At 49.1% G+C, this 19,968-nt stretch overlaps 1 protein-coding gene across 1 annotated transcript; it reads left to right on the top strand.

The window, feature by feature from the left end:
- Positions 1–8,952: 8,952 nt before the first annotated feature.
- NAPSA (napsin A aspartic peptidase) lies at positions 8,953–17,593 on the top strand. Its single transcript, XM_034987055.1, has 9 exons — positions 8,953–9,193; positions 12,565–12,706; positions 12,795–12,918; positions 13,112–13,230; positions 13,582–13,781; positions 14,758–14,880; positions 15,123–15,267; positions 16,983–17,081; positions 17,290–17,593. The coding sequence occupies exons 1-9, from the start codon at positions 9,120–9,122 to the stop codon at positions 17,527–17,529; spliced, it is 1,266 nt and encodes a 421-aa protein (XP_034842946.1). The 5' UTR covers positions 8,953–9,119; the 3' UTR covers positions 17,530–17,593.
- Positions 17,594–19,968: the final 2,375 nt, after the last annotated feature.

Genomic DNA, 19,968 nt, shown 5'->3' with positions numbered 1-19,968 from the left:
CACGGAACCGGATGCAGGGCTCAATCCCATGACCCTGAGATCAGACCTGAGCTGAAACCAATTCTGGGATGCTTAACCATCTGAGCCACCCAAGTGCCCCGCCTTTACAAAATTCTGAAATGAAATCCAAAGATAATATAGCTGAATTATGGGCCCATGCCAAAGTATCATTTTACTTCACCAACTGCGACAGAAATGATGTGTAAATAGAAACTAATTTTTAATAAAGTGATACCCACTTCAACATAGGTGCACAAGAGACACAATATGGCAGCCAGATCTTACTTTAAAAGAGAGAATTATTGTAAATTTTAAAGGGACACAGCAGTCTGACATAGGAGGGCGTATCATCAGCTCAAATGCCTCAGGCAGCATTGCCACGTGGGACACAATTTTCACAAAGTTGTGGACAAATCTTTTTTTTTTTTAATCTTTTTTTTTTTTTAAGATTTTATTTATTTATTTGAGAGAGAGAGAATGAGAGAGAGCGAGTACATGAGAGGGGGGAGGGTCAGAGGGAGAAGCAGACTCCCTGCCGAGCAGGGAGCCCGATGCGGGACTCGATCCAGGGACTCCAAGATCATGACCTGAGCCGAAGGCAGTTGCTTAACCAACTGAGCCACCCAGGCGCCCAGTTGTGGCCAAATCTTAATAAAGTGATTAATAAGACAGGTAGGAATAATTTTGGCATATTCGAAAAAGCGGCAAGTAGGCCAGAGTAGAAGCAGCTGAGTGAAGTGGGGACGGGGGGAGGGTGCAAGACAAGATCATACCAGAGGGCGGTCGGATCAGGAGGCCTTGTGGGTCGGATGTGTCCAGCATTGGCTCAATGTTCACAAAAACGTTCCCTTACCCCAGGTGACCCCAGCGGACTACATTTCCCAGCATACTCTTGCAGTTATGTGCAACCACGTGACTGGATTCTGGCCAATGGAACACAAGCAAAAGTAATACCCGATTTGAGTGAAAGCCAGTGTCTGGGCTGACTGCACGGTGTCCGAAACTTCAAGACCGAGGTTCAAATCCCGCCGAACACAGCAGAGCCATTCCCTCCCCTATCCCCGCACCTCAGTTTCCACCCTCTGTGAAGTGTGGATCATAATCCCTCTCTTACGAGGCTGCTGGGTGATTACATAAAATGGTGGCTCGAAAAACCTGGTAATCCTTTACCCCGTTGAATCCTGAGTCCCTCGGTGGGATTGTGCTAAACTGAGTCTGGTGGCCCAGAAAGGCGTGAGGACTGAGCCTCACCTCCAAGTCCTCCTGGTCTGGTGGAGGGGGTCTACCCGGTCACAAACCACTGTGTGACAAAAGAGGGGTGATCGGGTCCCATGTGTTGAGTGTGTTCAGAAGACATCTCCCACCTACCTTGGGCAGAGGGCAGCCAGGGATGAAGCATTTATTCTACTTCTTTTACAAAGGAGGGGAGGCTGGAAAGACCCTGATGTTTCAGGACTAAAGCTCAAGAAACTGGGGAGGTACCATTTAAAAAAATTTAAAAAAGGGCGCCTGGGTGGCTCAGTTGGTTAAGCATCTGCCTTCAGCTCATGGGTCCTGGGATCGAGTCCCACATCTGGCTCCCTGCTCAGCGGGGAGTCTGCTTCTCCCTCTCCTTCTGCCTGCCTGCCTCTCCCCCTGCTTGTGTTCTCTCTCACTATCTCTCTCTGTATCAAATAAATAAATAAAAATCTTAAAAATAAATAAATACAAATAAAAAATTAAAAAAAAAATTTTTTTAATTGCTTCCTTAGGGTAGGAGCTTAACAAATGCTTGCCCGCTGGTGCCTGGCTGGCTCAGTCGGAAAAGCATGTGACTCTTGGTCTCCGGGTTGGGAGTTTGAGCCCCACGTTGGGTGTAGAGATTATTTAAAAATAAAAATCTTAAAAAACACAAAATGCCAGGGGCGCCTAGGTGGCTCAGTCGTTAGGCGTCTGCCTTCGGCTCGGGTCATGATCCCAGGGTCCTGGGATCGAGCCCTGCATCAGGCTCCCTGCTCTGCAGGAAGCCTGCTTCTCCTTCTCCCACTCCCCCTGCTTGTGTTCCCTCTCTCTCTGTGTCTCTCTCTGTCAAATAAATAAATGAAAAAAAAATCTTAAAAAAAAAAAATATGCCAGGGTGCCTAGGCGGCTCAGTTGGTTAAGCGTCTGACTCTTGATTTCAGCTCAGGTCATGGTCTCAGGGTGTGGGATCGAGCCCCGCGTGGGGCTCTGAGTTCTGTGGGGAGACTGCTTCTCTCTCTCCTCTCTCAACCTGTGTCCCTCCCCTGTTCGCCCAAGCTCTCTCTCTAAAATAAATAAATAGATAAATACATATTTTTTTAAATGCCTGTTGGATTACAGTAAATTATGTCAAATTAAGAGACTGGTTTTTCAAGGGGTGCCTGGGTGGTTCAGTCAGTTAAGCTTTTGGCTCAGGTCATGATCTCAGGGGTTGTGAGAGTCTAGCTCAGCTCACAGTCTGCTTGTTTCTCTCCCTCTGCTCTTCCCTGGCCTCTGCTCTCTCGTGCTCTCTCGCTGTTTCTCAAATAAATAAATTTTTAACTTTTTAAAAAGATTTATTTATTTATTTCAGAGAGAGAGCAAGAGTGCGAGCACCCACGAGTGGGGGGAGGGGCAGAGGGAGAAGCAGGATCCTGGCTGAGCAGGGAGCCTGATACAGCGCTCGATCCCAGGACCCTGAGCCGAAGGCAGACGCTTAACCGATTGAGCCACCGATTGACCACCCAAAAAAAAAAAATTTTTTTTTTTAAAAGAGAGAGACTGGTTCTTCATAATTCCAAAAAGCTCACTGAGTATTATTGTTAATGTAAAAATGTTGTGCGTAGAGTCCACCATTTTTATAGCATGTATACTAAGTTTTTAAGACTTTCAGAAAATGTATGTTGAAATTGATGTGAAAAAAAACAAATGAAACTGTATTATCGGAAGTCATGTAAAACAGACTGATTAGAAATGTTTTTCCACTATACGGAATAGGGAATAATGACAAGGCTTTTCATTTCTAGGTGTTGGGAGTATGGTTCTCAGAGTGAATGAATCATGACTAGGACTCTTAAAAAACAAAAACAAAAACAAAAACAAAACAAAACAAAAACCCCCAAAGAAACTGAGGAGGTGGGTGGGGACAGACTAATCTTGACTGGGAAAATAGGCCCACACCACCACCGTGTGGCCGTTTTGGGCAGCAGCTTTCAGAAATCACTTACTTGGAGGGCGCGAGTGGCTCAGTCGTTAAGCGTCTGCCTTCGGCTCAGGTCGTGATCCCAGGGTCCTGGGATCGAGCCCCGCATCGGGCTCCCTGCTCTGCGGGGAGCCTGCTTCTCCCTCTCCCACTCCGCCTGCTTGTGTTCCCTCTCTCACTATGTCTCTCTCTGTCAAATAATAAATAAAATCTTTTTTAAAAATAAAATTAATTAATTAATTAAAAAGAAATCACTTACTTGGGGCAAGCAAGAATTAGGACTGGAGGCAGAATCTGGATGAGGGGATTCTGAGGGGTCGAGACTGAATATTCCAGCTGCCAAGACAGAGGAGGGGGAGATGTAGCAAGATTTATTGTGGAGAAACTGACTCTCTGTCTTCTGTGTCAGGGAAATCCCCTAAAGCAGTGGTGTTCAAAGTGGGTTGTTGCAAGTATTTTCTTGAGCATTTGCTGGATGTTGGGCACTGTCCTCGGTGTTGGGGACACAGTGGTAAATGAAACAAACCAAGATCCCTGCTCTTGTGGAGATTAGATTATAATGGGGAAACGGGTATTCAATGTGATAACAGAATTACCAGTTTAGACAGTATCACTGATTCTAAGATACACATGGCTTACAACTGATGACATCTTAGAGTCAATTAAATGTTCAAAGAGGTTGACTACTATTAAAAAAAAATAGGTGTGGGCCCCTGGGTGGCTCAGTTGGTTAAGCGACTGCCTTCGGCTCAGGTCATGATCCTGGAGTCCCGGGATCGAGTCCCGCATCAGGCTCCCTGCTCGGCAGGGAGCCTGCTTCTCCCTCTGACCCTCCCCCCTCTCATGTGCTCTCTCTCATTCTCTCTGTCTCAAATAAATAAATAAAATCTTTAAAAAAAAATAGGTGAGGGTAAAAGAGATTGGAAATTTGGGGAGAGGATGGTTGCCATATTCAATAGGGTGCTCAGGGTAGACTTCGCTAAGAAGGTGATATTTATGTAAAGATTTGAAGGAGGAGAGGGGCTGAATAGGGTTTTTCTGGAGGGAAAACACTCGGGCAGAACAGCCTGTGCAAAGGCCCTGAGGCAGGAGTGTGACTGGGTTTGTCTGTGGAACAAAAAGGAGGCCAATGTGGCTAGATTGAATGAGCGAGGAGGAGTGGGGAGAGGTAATGTCAGAGAGGGAATGGGGTCAAAATCATATAGGGCCTTTCCTTTTTTTTTTTTTAAGATTTTATTTATTTATTTATTTGAAAGAGAGAGAGAGCATGAGTGGGGGGAGGAGCTGAGGGTGAAGCAGACTCCCCACTGAGCAGGGAGCCTCAAATCCAGGATCCTGGGATCATGACCTGAGCCGAAGGCAGATGCTTAACCAACAGAGCCACCCAGACGCCCCATAAAGGGCCTTTCAATTCCGTGATGCCATTGGTACCTCTGATCCTTCGGTCCTACCCTTTTTTTCTCTATGGCCTCACCACCTCTCATGTCCTCTCTCCCTTTCTTAGATGCTGTGGGCAAACACCACAATCGTCCTTGCACACATTACATTACCTTCCTTGCTCTTCCTCCCTTGCTCACACCTGCTTGGCCAAACCCCAACCCTGGTTAAAATGGACTCTGCCTTTTCTGTACCTGCTCCCACCCAGCTGAGCTTGCGAGTGGACGTACTTGAGCTGTGTGACAGCAAAGCTCAAGTGAACATTCAGAACCGATCTGCAAGGCCTCTCTGGCTCTGTTCTCCATCCTCTAAGCAATCATGTTCTCACCTTCTCTCTCAAAACCTCCAGCGCCCCTCCCCACCTTCATTCTCACTTCTTCTTTTGCTGAAAAAATAGAAGCCACGAGAAGAAAACTTCCCTATGCTTACCCCAGGGACACTGCTAGCTCACATACAGAGGTACATTCACTGCTGGCCCTCCCATGACCATGTTTGGACCATCCATAAGGGCCAACCCCTCCACCTGGGCTCTGAATCCCTTCCCTCTCCCTACTCAAAACTTTCCCTCTTGCAATGTTTCCTTCTCTCTCCTGCATCATTTTTTTTACACCCCTTGAGTTGTTGTTCCTTTAGGATTTCCCTTCACCAAATGCCCACACCTCCTCATGGTGCTGTTGAGAATACTTCCTGAAACTTGGGGACCTTAGACCCACTTCTCTGCCTGAGCTCCCCTCCCCCCACTTTGTAACCCCATCCAGGATCCCCAATGCTTGGTGTTGATCTAACCAAAATAATTACATAACCATATTAAACAGGAAAGGGGAGAGTGTGTGTAAGAAGTGTGGGTAGAGGGAGGAAAGGAAAGAGAGCTAAATCCTGAATTCTGAGTCAGCAGAACAGAGGATAATGCCTAAAACCAACAAAGCAAGAAGTAGCAATATAACTGTGCTTAGAGATGTGGAAACAATGCCAAATTTATTAGCTAAAAGAAATGAAAATGGGACACCTGGGTGGTTCAGTCGTTAAGCGTCTGCCTTCGGCCCAGGTCATGATCCCAGGGTCCTGGGATCGAGCCCCGCATCAGGCTCCCTGCTCCACGGGAAGCCTGCTTCTCCGTCTCCCATTCCCCCTGCTTGTGTTCCCTCTCTCGCTGTGTCTCTGTCAAATAAATAAAATCTTTTTAAAAATAAATAAAATAGGGGCGCCTGGGTGGCTCAGATGGTTAAGCATCTGCCTTCGGCTCAGGTCATGATCCCAGGGTCCTGGGATCAAGCCCCACATCCGGCTCCTGACTCAGCGGGGAGTCTGCTTCTTCCTCTCCCTCTGCCTCTCCCACTGCTCATGCTCTCTCTCTCTCTGTATCTCTGTGTCTCAAATGAATAAATAAAATCTTTAAAATAAATAAATAAATAAAATAAAAGAAATGAAAGTGGTTTCTTCTTGGGAGGAAAAAAATGGGAGAAGGAGTGGCACAGGACTTGTTATAATGAGTCTTAAAGATTTAGTTGAGTTTTTTTTTAAGATTTTATTTTATTTATAAAATAAATTGTTTATAATATTGAAAAAGGAGAATAACCAACCTAGGGCAAGTGTTATATAGTGTTACATTTATATTCTGGAATATTATGTAGCTTTTTTTTTTTTTAAGTTTGTTTGTTTGTTTTAGTAATCTCTACACCCAGTATGGGGCTTGAACTCAGGACCCTGAGAGCAAGAGTCCCGGGCTCTTCCTACTGAGCCAGCCAGGCACCCCTGGAATACAATGTAGCTGTTTGAAGAATGAGACATGCTGAGAAGAAGGGGCGAAGGATACTGATGTCCACCACTTACCTGGAAGGCAAGATAATCAGATGGATTGAGGAATAGACAGAATAGGGCACTACTGACGTTTGGGGCCAAGCAATTCTTTGTTGGGGGGGGCTGTCCTGTGCTTTGTAGTATGCTTAGCAGCTTCCTTAGCTGCTACCCATTAGATGCCAGTACACCCCCACCCCAGTCGTGACAGCCAAAACGTCCCCAGACAATGCCAAATGTCCCTGTAGGGAAAAGAGCTCCCCAGTTGAGAACCACTTAGATAAAGAGATGGAGAGATGGATAGAAATGTGACCAAGGGGCGCCTGGGTGCCTTAGTCCGTTGAGCATCTTCCTTTGGCTCAGGTCATGATCCCAGGGTCCTGGGATCGAGCCTGCATACAGCCCCCTGCTCAGCAGGGAGTCTGCTTCTCCCTCTCCTTCTGCCTCTCCCCCAGCTTGTGCTCTCTCACTCTCTCTCTGTCAAATAAATAAATAAAATCTTCTAAAAAAAAAAAAAAAAGAAATGTGATCAAGCAAATATAGCAATGGTAGAATCTAGGTGGTGGGTATATGAGTGTTCACTGTAAAAATTTTTCCATTTTGCTGTATGTCTGAGATTTTTCATAATTAAGGGCTTGCGAAAAAAAGAATGAAGTAAATCTATATGCTCTGATCCTTTTTTTTTTTTAAGATTTTATTTTTTTAAGTAATCTCTACACCTTGCATGGGGCTCGAACTTACAACCCCGAGATCCAGAGTTGCATGTTCTGCTGATGGAGCCAGTCAAGTACCCCACCTGGTTTTTAAAGATATTCAAGGACATAAAACTGAGTAATAAAACGGGGCACAAAGGGAGTATTCATGTGCTTCATTTTATGTAACATTCAAAAACAGGCAAAACTAACTTGTGGTCATAGAGGTCAGCGTATTAGTTACTTTTGGGGAGACACCAACTGGAAGACAGTGAGAAAGAACCTTCTCACTCTGGGGAGCTAGAAATGTCTTATATTGTGATCTGGATGGTGTTTACTGGAGCATATACATATGCAAAAATCCATCAAGCTAACGATATACATGCTAAGTGTTTAGAGGTGAGGAATATAATGTCTGCAACTTATTTGAAATATATATAAAATAAAAACAGATGGGCTGTTGGACAAATAGAGGAACGGACAGCTAGATAGATTTGTAACACAGGAAATGCAGCAAAATATGTGAATTGTAGAATCTAGGTGGTAGGTAATGGGGTTTACTATACAATTCTTTCAACTTTGTTAACTGCTTGAAAAATCTTCATAATAAATTGTCAGGGAAAATAAATAATAAAGCCATGATGCTGTGCACTTAAGATCTGTACATTTTACCATATGTATGTTACATCTAAATTTCTCTCTCTCTTTTTTTCTTTTTTAAAGATTTTATTTATTCATTTGAGACACAGAGATACAGAGAGAGAGAGAGCATGAGCAGGGGGGAGAGGCAGAGGGAGAGGGAGAAGCAGGTTCCCCGCTGAGCCAGGAGCCTGATGTGGGGCTGGATCCCAGGACCCCAGGATCATGACCTGAGCCGAAGGCAGATGCTTAACCATCTGAGCCACCCAGGCGTCTTTCTCTTTCTCTTTTCTTAAAGATTTTATTTATTTCAGAGAGAGATCAATCGAGAGCATGAGCGGGGTGAGGGGCAGAAGCAGGCTTCTGCTGAGCAGGGAGTTGATCCCAGATGCGGGGCTCGATCCTGAAACCCCAGAATCATGACCTGAGCCAAAGGCAGACGCTTAACCAACTGAGCCACCCAGGCACCCCTCCTCTCAATTTTTCTTGAAGCCCAAGGTATATGGTTAAGTGAAGAAAAAGAAACACAAGTTACTGATCAGTAAGTACAGCCTGCTTTTATTTACTTAAAAAAAATGTGCAAGCTGATATTGATTTGTAAATCTAAGCTAGAAAACCAAAACATCATATAGTTTCTCGGAAATGCTTGCAGCTCCCTGATCAGTGGGCTTGTCTAAAAATGCAGATTCTTAGGGCTCTATCTCAGGCTTTTGGAATCAGAATCCCTGGGAGTGGTGCCCAGGAATCTGCATTTTAACTAGATTTTTCTGATGCTCATTTCATATTTGAGACACTAAGTCAATGTAAAAGGGGGCAGGCCCAGAGACAAAGACGCTGCCAACTATTTTTATGCTCTTTCGATGGTGATGGGGCTTTGGGCTATTTTTATGGGCGTGTGTGTGTTTCAGTATTTCCCAAATAAACCCGTAAGAGTCGGGGGTCCCACTTATCATGGGCAGGAGCGCCTCTAGGCTAACCCTCCCCCCACCTTCCCCCAGACCCTTCAAAAACACCCGCCCTTCCTTCTCTTGCCCAAGAAAACCCTTGTGGTTAATGAGTCTCAGAAAAGTGAAGTGCAATGAAAGTCATAAATAAGAGCGACCGTAGCGGACGGATCGCCCCGCCCCCCCCCCGGGGAGACCGCCCCTCCCCCACCACTGAAGTCGCGAGCGAGGCGCGCTGACACCTCCGCGAACCCTACAAAACTACTCCACACATTCCCTCCAGGAACACCAGGCGCTTCCCGCCCCCCGCCCCCCCTCACCCACAGAGAGCCTTCCCGTCCCGCTCACCTCCGAACCCCGGAGGTGGGCGGGGCACAGGGTGGAGTCTCCGCGGGAAGAAAACGCGGACGGGTCTACACCGGGTCCCCAGAGATGTCCGGGCTACCTTTCCTGCTGCTGCTGCTGCCGCCGCTGACTGTGGAGCTTGCCGGGGCCTCGCTGATCCGGTACTGGGGACCCCATCACCACCCCAAACCTGGGACGGACTCTCCCCCTCTTGCCCTTTAAGTCTGGGGGGCCCCCAGTTCAGTGACTCCCAAGCCTGGCATCCCAGGAGCCAGGACTCCTATCTCTTGGGTTCGCAGATCTCCAAACGGGGCTCTCACCCCAACAGGGCTTCTACCCTGATAGGTCCTAAGAGGGCAGCCCTTTCAGTCCAAGGTCCTCCAACCCGGAGACCCTCGATTGGGATGACTCCTTCTCTCTCCTCTCCAGACAAATTTTGGGAGGACCCCACAGATCCCACCCTGAGCTCTGATGATCTGGTACTGGGGTCTCCAGACACGTGACTCCCACACCCCAACCCAACAAGATCTTAGAGACTCAGAGCTGTGACTCCCCCAGGGTCACATCTTCCAAACTGTTTAGGTCTCAAGAAGTCCAGTTTTGGGGACCCCAGTGACCTCCCCCCTCCCCTGGCCTCTGGTCCCCCCCAACCCAAGTCTCTCACTTCCTCTCCTCTCTTCTCCCATCCCCTGGAACTCTTGATGGGGGGGGGGAGGGTCCCCTTCCAAGAAACATTTTCCCCACTTGACATTCTTGAACCTCTCAAAGATTGAGTCATGGTGGGGGAGAGGGCGCAGCAAAGATGTGAGTGAGGGACCAGGGCTCCAAGGAGTGACTACAAGCAGGTACAAAAATATTAGCACACAGGATGTTTGCTAACCTGCTTTTTGAAACTAAAAGGTCACGGCGATTTCCTAAGCCAGCGCAAAGGGCAGGGATTCGCTGAGAGTCATTTCAAGACCAACAGCATCTGCATGATCCAGGAACTTGGTAGAAATGCAAGTTCTCAGGCTCCATCTTGGACCTAGTCAATCAGAAACTACAAGATCTGAATTTCAACTCTCGGTCAGGGGTTGGCAAACACTCAGCTCAAGGGCCAAATTCATCCTGCTACCTGTTTTTTTGCAAATGGAGTTTGACAAAACCCAGTCATGTTGTCCAGGGCCGTTTCCATGCTATACTGACAGAGGTGAGCAGTTGCAACAGAGACAGATGGTGGGCAAAGTCTTTACAAAAAACTTTGCCCATCTCCCCTGCTCTGGGTGATTCCTCTTCCTGCTAAAGTTTGAGAACCACTGGCATAGAGGGCTACTTTCTCCTATTTTTTTTTTTAATTTGACCACATAAACATTTTATTTATTTATTTATTTATTTATTTATTTATTTATTTATTTATTTATTTATTTGACAGAGAGAGAGAGAGAGGGAGAGCACAAGCAGGGGGAGTGGGAGAGGGAGAAGCAGGCTTCCCGCCGAGCAGGGAGCCCGATGCGGGACTCGATCCCGGGACCCTGGGATCATGACCTGAGCCAAAGGCAGACGCTTAACCGACTGAGCCACCCAGGCACCCCTACTTTCTCCTTTTTAGTGGTTGAATGGATTCCATTCTATTCATGTTCCATAGCTGAGCCAAGTCCTACCTAGTTGGTCTCCAGTTTTCAAAATTAGATACATCCTCATAAACACATCTTTGTGCACTTGTCCAGTGATCTCCTAGAGATGAAATTCGTTGAACTGAAATTAAGTTGTGTACGGTTGTAAGCCCTATGATACATACTTGCCAAATCATCCTCCAGAAAGTTTGTATCAATCTATAGCCCTGAGCCAACAGTGAGTATTCATGGTTCTTTGCCAATCTGCAGGGTCAGAAGAGGTTTCTGACTCTTGTCATTTGTATTCTTTTGATGACTGTTGGGGTTGAACATCTAACATAAAAAGATGTTATTTGTTTAGAAGCTGTTTGTACTTCTTTTGCCTGTTTATGTCCTTTGCCTATTTTCCTACCGAATGTCAAGCTTGCCACAGTTTCATTTCATGGCTGTTCATAGAAGACACAAGACTCCCAGGTCAGAGACAAGGACAGGTTACTACTCTTGGCAACAGTAGTAGCCAGGGTATCAGTTCTCTGAACCCGTTCCCACAGGGTGAGATGAAGAGGGCTGGCTGAGGTGCACATGCAGTGAGGTGCAATACAGGAAAGGAACCCTAAGTTTAGGGAACTTGAACCTCTTATAATGGATCATAAACCTGCTTGCTCTTTGCCCCAGAGGGAGACACTGTCTCTCCCAAGGCTGTTCACTAAAGGAAATCCTTGACAAAGTCCCTCTTTGGAAATGTGAGAGAACCTGGAGAACTGTCTCCCCAATGCTGGGCTGTTTATCTTATTCTTATTTGTTTGTAAAAGCTCTTTGCATATTAAAGATATTAACTCTTTGACATATAACTTGTAATTATTTCCCCTAGATTTTAAAAAACTTTTTTAACAGCTTTGTGTGTTGGAGGAAGGGAGTACAAAGGTTTAAAATTTTAGAGTCCCATTCATCAACATTTTCCCCAATGATTTCTGATCTTGTTATCACGCTTTGAAAAGCCAGAGTTATTTAAACATTTTACTTCATTCTAGTGCTCTTAAATATTACATTTCACGGGGCGCCTGGGTGGCTCAGTCAGTTAGGCGTCTGCCTTCAGCTAAGGTCATGATCAGGATCAAGCCCCACATTGGGCTCTCTGCTCAGGGGAGAGTCGGCTTCTCCCTCTCCCTCTGCTCCTCCCCCACTCGTTCTCTCTCTCGCTCACTCTCTCCCTCAAATAAATAAAAAAAATCTTAAAAAAATATTACATTTCACCTTAGGTCTTTGATTATCTGGAATGTAGTTTTTTTTTTTTTTTAAGATTTTATTTCTTTATTTGACAGAGGGAGCACAAGTAGGCAGAGCGGCAGGCAGAGGGAGAGGGAGAAGCAGGCTTCTCTTCTGATTCGGGGCTCAATCCCAGGACTCTGGGATCATGACCTGAGCCAAAGGCAGATGCTTAACCAACTGAGCCACCCAGGCGCCCCTAGAACGTAGTTTAGTATAAAGAATGAAATTGGGATTTGGTGCTTGTCCTCTCCCCCCCCCCCCCCCCCCCCAATAGTAAGGAAAATAGCCTCCTACATCATGATGAGAAGCATGCACGGGAGGGTTTTTGCAAAGGCTAGTTTTATGTTTAGGGTCTTTGGAAACCTTTGTGAATGTCAACTTCCTGAGGGTGGCTTATTTTCTGTTATTTGGAATGTCTCTTATTGAAAGATTCTGGGAAAGGTCTGTTTGGGATGGCTCGCTCTTGTAAAGTCTTTGGGGAAATTTGTCATCATGGTTTGATGTGTTTGGTTGGGTTTCCTCGAAGGTTGTTATTGTAGGCTTTCTGGTAATGACAGTTATTTTAGGGCCACAGAGACATTCCCTTTATCATTATATGCTATTTGGAAAATTCTGTTATAGAGAGTCTCTAGGAAGAGTAGTTTCCTAACTGTCAGTATTCTCCCCCACAGGATCCCTCTCCGCCGAGTCTACCCTGGACATGGGACCCTGAACCCACTGAGGGGATGGGGGAAGCTGGCAGTGCCCCCCAGTTTGGGGGCTCCATCCCCTGGGGACAAGCCCATCTTGGTACCTCTCTCTAACTACATGAATGTGAGTCACAGCCCCAGAGAGCCTCTGCCCTCCTCCCCGCTTAAGAAGTCAAGCTTTTCATTCCCCCGCTCTCCTGTTCTGCCATCAGGTCCAGTATTATGGGGAAATTGGACTGGGAACACCCCCACAAAACTTCTCTGTCGTCTTTGACACTGGCTCCTCCAATCTCTGGGTCCCGTCCATAAGATGCCACTTCTTCAGTCTGCCCTGCTGTGAGCTTTCATGGGGGAGAATAAGGCGGAACAGGGGTGATGGGAGAAGAGGGGGGCTGGTTCTTGGCTTCCCAAGGATTTTCGAGGCACTGTTCTCTTCTGACTTGCCTTCAGGGGTGACAAGGTCACAAAGGCAGGAGGCATTGGGGAGATTCCCTTTCCCCAGTGACACCTCCCTGGTCTTCTGACCTAGGGTTCCACCACCGCTTCAACTCCAAAGCCTCCAGCTCCTTCCAACCCAATGGGACCAAGTTTGCCATTCAGTATGGAACTGGGAAGCTAGATGGCATCCTGAGTGAGGACAAGCTGACTGTGCGTGACCACTGACCCCAGGAAGACTTGAGCCTGGGAGAACCCCAATGTCTAAAATAATCTGGCTTAGGGAGGTGGTTTAGGAGGTGGGGTTTCCAGGGCCAATGGATGAGGCTTCTGAAGTAGGGGGCGGGGCTTCTTGGGTAAAAGGGGCAGGGCTTCTCAAGCGAGGGTGGGGCTTCCTGGTTAAAGGGGTGGGCTTCTTAAGTCCGGAAGCAAAGCATCCTAGGCAGTTGGGGTTGTTTTCAGAAGTCTCCAGGTATGGGATTCAGGCCTTGGTTTGGAAGAACTCAGGGTTATGTGGGTAATCTCCTCCAAGATGTAACTTGCCCCATTTGCATCTATCCCTAGATTGGAGGAATTAAGGGTGCATCAGTGATTTTTGGAGAGGCTCTGTGGGAGCCCAGCCTGGTCTTCACTTTTGCCCACTTCGATGGGATACTGGGCCTCGGTTTTCCCATTCTGGCTGTGGGAGGAGTTCGGCCCCCGCTGGATACACTGGTGGACCAGGGGCTACTGGATAAGCCTGTCTTCTCCTTCTACCTCAACAGGTAATGGGGAAGGGTCTACCTTCCTATGAGTCCTAGTCCCAAGAAGGACACTCTGTTTTCAGGAAGTCCCTTATCCAATAAAGGAAGTCTCATCCTCCACTCACCAAATCACCTATCCAATATAAGTAACTCCTGTTCAAAAGTTCCACTCACCAAGCAACCTTAAGACCTACTAAAGACACTCACCATCATTTCAAATGCTCCATGTTTCAAACCCAAACCAGGAAACTCCATGCCCTACCTACTCAACTTAGGAACCCCCTCTTCACCGTACAGAAAGCCCAAATGCCATTTGAGAACACATTCCAGAAGTTACCCATTTTAATCTAAGACGTCCCACTTACCTTTTAGGAAGCTGGACCTTATGCTCAGAAAGCTCCAACCACCATCCAGGAAGTCCCCACCTTCCCTCTGGAGGCCCATCCCCCACAGGCATAAAATCTTATGCCCTTTCAGTTACCCTGATGTCCAACCCACTCAGGAAGCCCCATCTACCTCTGGGTAGATCCTCTCCTCCCCCACCTCCAGGAATCACTGCCCTTCTTCCCCACCACTCTCAGCCAACTAGGAAGTCTACCACCTCTGAACTATGAGACCTACAATTCAGAAGGTCTCACCATACCCAGGAAGCCACCTCACTTCTACCCAAGTCACACCTGCCAGAACCAATTCACAAACCCCAATGCTCCACTTAAATTCCACCCCAAAAGTTCTTATCTTCCACAGCCATATCAGGAAGTCCCATCCCCACTTCGGAAAGCCCCCAGGACCCTACAGTCCTGACCTTCATCAAGAACAGTCCCCTTTCTCTTCACTTCTTGCTTTGCTTCCAGTCCCAATATCTAGGCTCTGCCTGTATCCCACTACCCCCACCTAGAACCAGGAGACCTTCCCTTGGTGGGAATTCCCTTCCTTGGCCCCTCCTGGGGCTGGCAAGGGAAACACCCAAGACACTGACAGCACTTTGTCTCTGCAGGGATCCTGCGGCAGCAGATGGAGGAGAGCTGGTTCTGGGTGGCTCAGATCCAGCTCATTATATCCCACCCCTCACTTTCTTGCCAGTCACGATCCCTGCCTACTGGCAGATCCACATGGAGCGGTGAGGGGCCTGGCCTTCTAGGTCTGGGAGGAATGGGCTAGAGCCTAATCTCCAGTGTCCTGGGAGAAAGGAGCTGGAGGCCTGGACTCCTGGGTCTGAGGGAGGAGGGGGCTGGGGACCCAGACTCCTGGGTCTGAGGGAGGAAGGGACTCAGTTAGGGCTGCTGTGTTTGAGGGAGGAAGGGCTGAGGGCCTGGACTCCTAGGACACTGGCTCCAACGTCCACCCCTTGCCCCCTCACAGTGTGAACGTGGACACAGGGCTGACTCTTTGTGCCCAGGGCTGTGCTGCCATCCTGGACACGGGCACATCCCTCATCACAGGACCCACTGAAGAAATCCAGGCCCTGCATGCAGCCATTGGAGGACTCTCCCTGCTGTTGGGGGAGGTGAGGACCCAGTGTCCGGTGGGGTTTTGATGGTAAACACTGGGCATGATGCTAGGGCCTGAGGGTGGGCATAGGTGGTTAAGAGGTATCCCAGGGCAAAAGGCACTGGGCATCATGAGTGACAGGCTGGGGGGTAGTGGGAGGGAGCAAGGACACCTTCTAGGCCTCTGCTGAGTGACTCTGGACAGGAGAAGATGGTGATGAAGGTTTATTCAGAATGGGAATGAGAAGCCTAAGGAGCCTGCAGAGGTCTGGGGAGGTGTGGAGGAAGCCCAGAAATAGCAGCCATCAGCCCTCAGACAGTATTCAGAGCCGTGGAAGAGGGGAGCCCCTTCTGGGAGCGAGAAGAGGTCCCAGGAGCAGCCTTGGGGAACATCCACATAGAGTTGAAGCAGAGATAGGGCAGAAGCAGCCTGAGACACAGGAGAGTGGAGGCTCACAGAAGCCGTGCCAAGAGAGTTGCAGGCCCAGAGGGAGGCCACAGTGCAACATCAAAGCTGCTCACTCACTTCTCTGTCGGGGAGCCCTGCAGCTCTTGGGGTGGGGGCAGGTCCTTCCAGGTCAGGTTTTCTGTCTCTATCCCTTTGTTCTTTGGCACTTCTGCGAGGGTGGAGAAAACTCAGTTTGTGGGTCTCCAAGTCAAATGCCTAGGACGTGGGCCTGTAATAAGCCAAGGGAGCCAGGGAGATCATGGCGGTTTGGTGTGGCTTGCCCGGGTTGGGATCCAGCTCTGCCACTTACGAGCTGTGCTGTCTTGGACAAGTCACTTAATGCTCCTGGGCCTCAGTTTCCTAACCTCTAAAGTAGGGTCACTAATACTCACCTCTTAGGTATGTTGTGGGGATTGAATCAATTAACCCACTTAAGGTACTTAGAACAATACTTGGATGCTGTCATCTCTCGCAAGAGAGATATATACACTCGAAATCAACTTCTCAACATTCCTTACCTTCCCGACAAGGTAATTACTATTGGTTTTTGAGGAAGATAGACTTCCTGGTAGTCATTTACATTACAGTCATTTACAAATGTAAACATTTCCAATATTTACAGCCTAATATTGTATTCTTAGGTACTTGGGGGGGGTGGGATTGGAGGCAAACTGGAGAGCAGGTACCCCATCAGTCTAAAAAGTGCAGCTCTAGGCCACTCAGCTCCAGCCAAGTGTTTCCATGCAGGGAAAGCCAGATCTTCTGGTTTGTTGGAGAAAGCTGAAAACATTATCTGAAACCTCCTGGTTCATGAATAATAACACTCTTACTATGTGTCAGGCATTCTTCCAAACTAACTCCTTTATTTCTCACACAACATCTCTATGAAGTATTACTATCAACTACACCTTCAAATTGGAAACTGAGGCACAGAGAGGTTAAGTAACTTGTCTAAGGTTGCACAGCAGCAGACTCCAAGGATACAACCTGTACCACCGTGGTGTACAGTTGGTAAATAATTTTTAAAACATTTTTGAAACGCTAAGACAATTTCAATACAACTGTGGGCTCGGTGTCCCTCACGGGGCCAGCAGTTTTTGATCCACAAGTAGATGGAGGAAAAGGTTTGATCAAAAGGGAGTCTAAAGGAAGTGGCAATAATTATGTGTGTTGGGGGGAGAGCTGGTAAGGCTAGAGAAGGCAGCAGAGCTTGACCACACAAGGCCCTGAGTATCTATTTTAAGCAGGAATCCCTCAACTCCACTTGTTCCTCTTCTCCTTCAGTACCTCATCCAGTGCTCGAAAATTCCAACGCTTCCTCCAATCTCCTTCCTCCTTGGTGGGGTCTGGTTTAACCTTACAGCCCAGGACTATGTCATCCAGGTAGGTGGCCGTCACAAGTCAGAGTGATGCAATAAGATGTGATTTGAGAGGATGGAGCTAGGAATGAGACATCACCAGGACCGAAGAGGGGCCACAGAAACACTTCTGGTGCCCGGGATAGCGGGCGGGGGCAAAGCTCTGGCTCCCCGGGAAGAAGAGGAGGGTTCGGTGCGCGTGACACCCAGTGGCCTCTCTTGTCGCCCTGCAGATTGCTCGGGGTGGCGTCCGCCTCTGCTTTTCTGGCTTCCAGGCCCTGGACATACCTCCGCCTGCAGGGCCCCTCTGGATTCTCGGCGATGTCTTCTTGCGGTCCTACGTAGCGGTCTTCGATCGCGGGAACCTAACAGGCGGTGCCCGAGTGGGGCTGGCGCGCGCTCGCTCTCGGGGAGCAGGACCACAAGGGGGTGGGCCCACGCGGGCGCAGTTCTCCGGTTGGCGCCCTGGCTAGGCGCATGCGCACCGAGTGGTAGCCGAGGCCCAGCCACTCAGTAAAAATCCGTTATTTACATTGACCCTCCCTGGGTCCTCCCCCCCCCTTTTTTTAAATTTTAAGCGCACGATTTTTGGAGAGAAAAATAAGTGTTCAGCTCTCTGGAGTTGAGGAAGAAAGGAAGGAGAAAGGAATCACTCCTTTTCTCCAGCGCAGGGCTCCCACTGGTGCGGGGGGCCTTGTACTACGAATCCCATGAAGCCCTTCGCCGATGCCGCCTATAGACAAAGGCGCCCGGCACCGCGGAGCATCACGGACCTTGTATTCCAGGCCGTGTTCTTTTGCCGGGGGCGGGCGCAGCCACAACATGCGTGGGAGGCGACAGGTCGCGACGGCAGCGACAGGTGGCAGTGGGGGGTGGTGGCTGAATCGTAAAGGGCTTTCCAACCCTTGTTTTAAGGGGTGGGGACGCGATTCCCGCAGACTTCATTTTCTGTTCTTCCTCTCTCCCCTGGGATTCTGAGACCCCTGGGTCCGCCATAAAGGCGGGGCTTGAAGCCCCCGGGTTGGGGGGAGCTGTGCTGTCCCTCCTCCGGCGATGATGTCATTCCCCCCCCTCCGCAGCCTCTTGCTGCCCTGAGCTGCCGGGGCTGGGTCACCCCTCCCCCAACGCTAGCCCCGGATTCCCCCATCCCCGCCCCGCCTCGACTTGGGGTGAGTACGGGGGAGGGGGAGAAGGCACAGGGTCCGGGGGCGGTAAGACGGCCCAAATCCCAGTTTTGGAGGTGGGAGACCCGGGAGATGAGGACTCAAAAATTACAGCGGAGAGATTCTTCCTTAATAACGAGGTTTGGGGGCCAGGGTTCTTGGAGGGTCTGGGGAACCAAGGATCGTAGGCAGAGAGTCTCCATATTTTCAGCTTTAGTGCTCAGGAGGCCCTCTTTCCTAGATTTAGAACTGATAGGAATGGGGGCGGAGGAACGAAGCTGGGGTCCTAGAAATCGGGAAGCGGGAGACCCTTTCCCAATTCCAGGGTCTTGGAGAATGGGGGAGGGGAAGTTAATTAAGAGAGGGCACCGAGGATGACGGAGGTGGGAGTTTGGAGCTTTCAGGAATTTTGTGCCTGGAAGAGCAGGGAAAGGATAGATTGGGGAGGAGGAGGGGTGGGAAAGGTCTGAAGACGAGGACGGACATTGGCCTACACCCTACTGGTGTCTATCACCAAAAATCGAGTCCACTTCCCTCTGGTCTGTTTGCAGGGCTGGGTGTCCCATAACCGGAACCTACATTATGCCTCCAGAAGCCTACCCCATGGGTACAGTACCCAGGCTCACAAATCCCCCCAGATAACCTGCTGGGGCCTGGGGAGGGCCATGAGGGAGTGATGGCATTCAGTTTTCCCAGGGCCTGATGGAGTCTGGACTATCCTGTTACTCCTTGTTCTGGGGCCTCCTCGCCACTCCCATGGTCTCTAATCTGGAGTCTCATCCCATACTCTCCCCTATGGCAGCCCCCTCTCCTTCGCACCTTCTCCCACACCTTCTGGCCTCTGCAAAAACGCTGATTTGGTCACTTGATCCCGTGCCCGGCTGCTGTCAAAAGCAGAAGAGAAAAGTGGAGTTGGGGGGAGGGGAGAGGATATAAGGGAGCATGGCTGATTTAGGTTCTTATTCTAGCCCCTACTCCCACCCCTCGGGCCTACCCAACCCCTGCTCCAGCCTCCACCCCGACTCCCGACTTGCTCAGAAACCTCACTCAACCCAAGCCTCAACCTGAGTCCAGTCCCTCACCTCAAATTCACTGCTTCTGCCTGGGGATACACCAGAATTCAGGGCAGAGAGGAGTGGGGAGCTCCGATGTCTTTTCTCTGCCTTCCTGGGTCCCATCAGGGGCTTCAGGACTGCCCAAGAATACTGGATTAAGGATACTGAATTGGGGGCAGTGGGGGAGCCCAGGGTCTGGGGGTGAGGGAAACTACCTCCCTGGTCTGCAGGACAGGCCCCACTTCTGCAACTCTCTCCGCAGTGACGCAGCGTGGAGTCCTGGCCAGGATGGGGGTTAGAGGGGGTGATGGGGGGGGGGTCAAAGACCAAAGGACAGCGGGACAAAGTCCCAAAGAAGTGGGGACAGAGACTCAGAGGGGGGAAGAGGATATAGAGGAAAGAGACACAGGGAGCAAGGATAGAGACCTGAATAGGGGGACAGAGAGAAAAAGGGCAGAAAGAAAGGGCACTTACAGAAGAGGGAAAGTTGTGGAGGAGGGAAAAAAGACACTAGGAGGGAGGTTGTCAGAGAACATGAGCAAGGGGGACAGAAACGCAGATGAATGGGCAGAGACTGGGGTGGGGCGTACAGATTGGGAGAGGGGAGTGGAGGACAGAGGCACAAAGAAGAGGGACAGAGGGCTGGAGGGGACAGAGACCCAGGGAGAGGGAGACAGGGGCCTAGAGCAAGGGG

The sequence above is a fragment of the Mirounga leonina genome, unplaced genomic scaffold, assembly GCF_011800145.1.
Source record: "Mirounga leonina isolate KUSES-001 unplaced genomic scaffold, KU_Mleo_1.0 Mir_376, whole genome shotgun sequence".
In the NCBI taxonomy this organism is placed as follows: domain Eukaryota; kingdom Metazoa; phylum Chordata; class Mammalia; order Carnivora; family Phocidae; genus Mirounga; species Mirounga leonina.
Note: the sequence above shows the minus strand (reverse complement) of the source record. Positions and strands in the feature narration are given on the sequence as shown.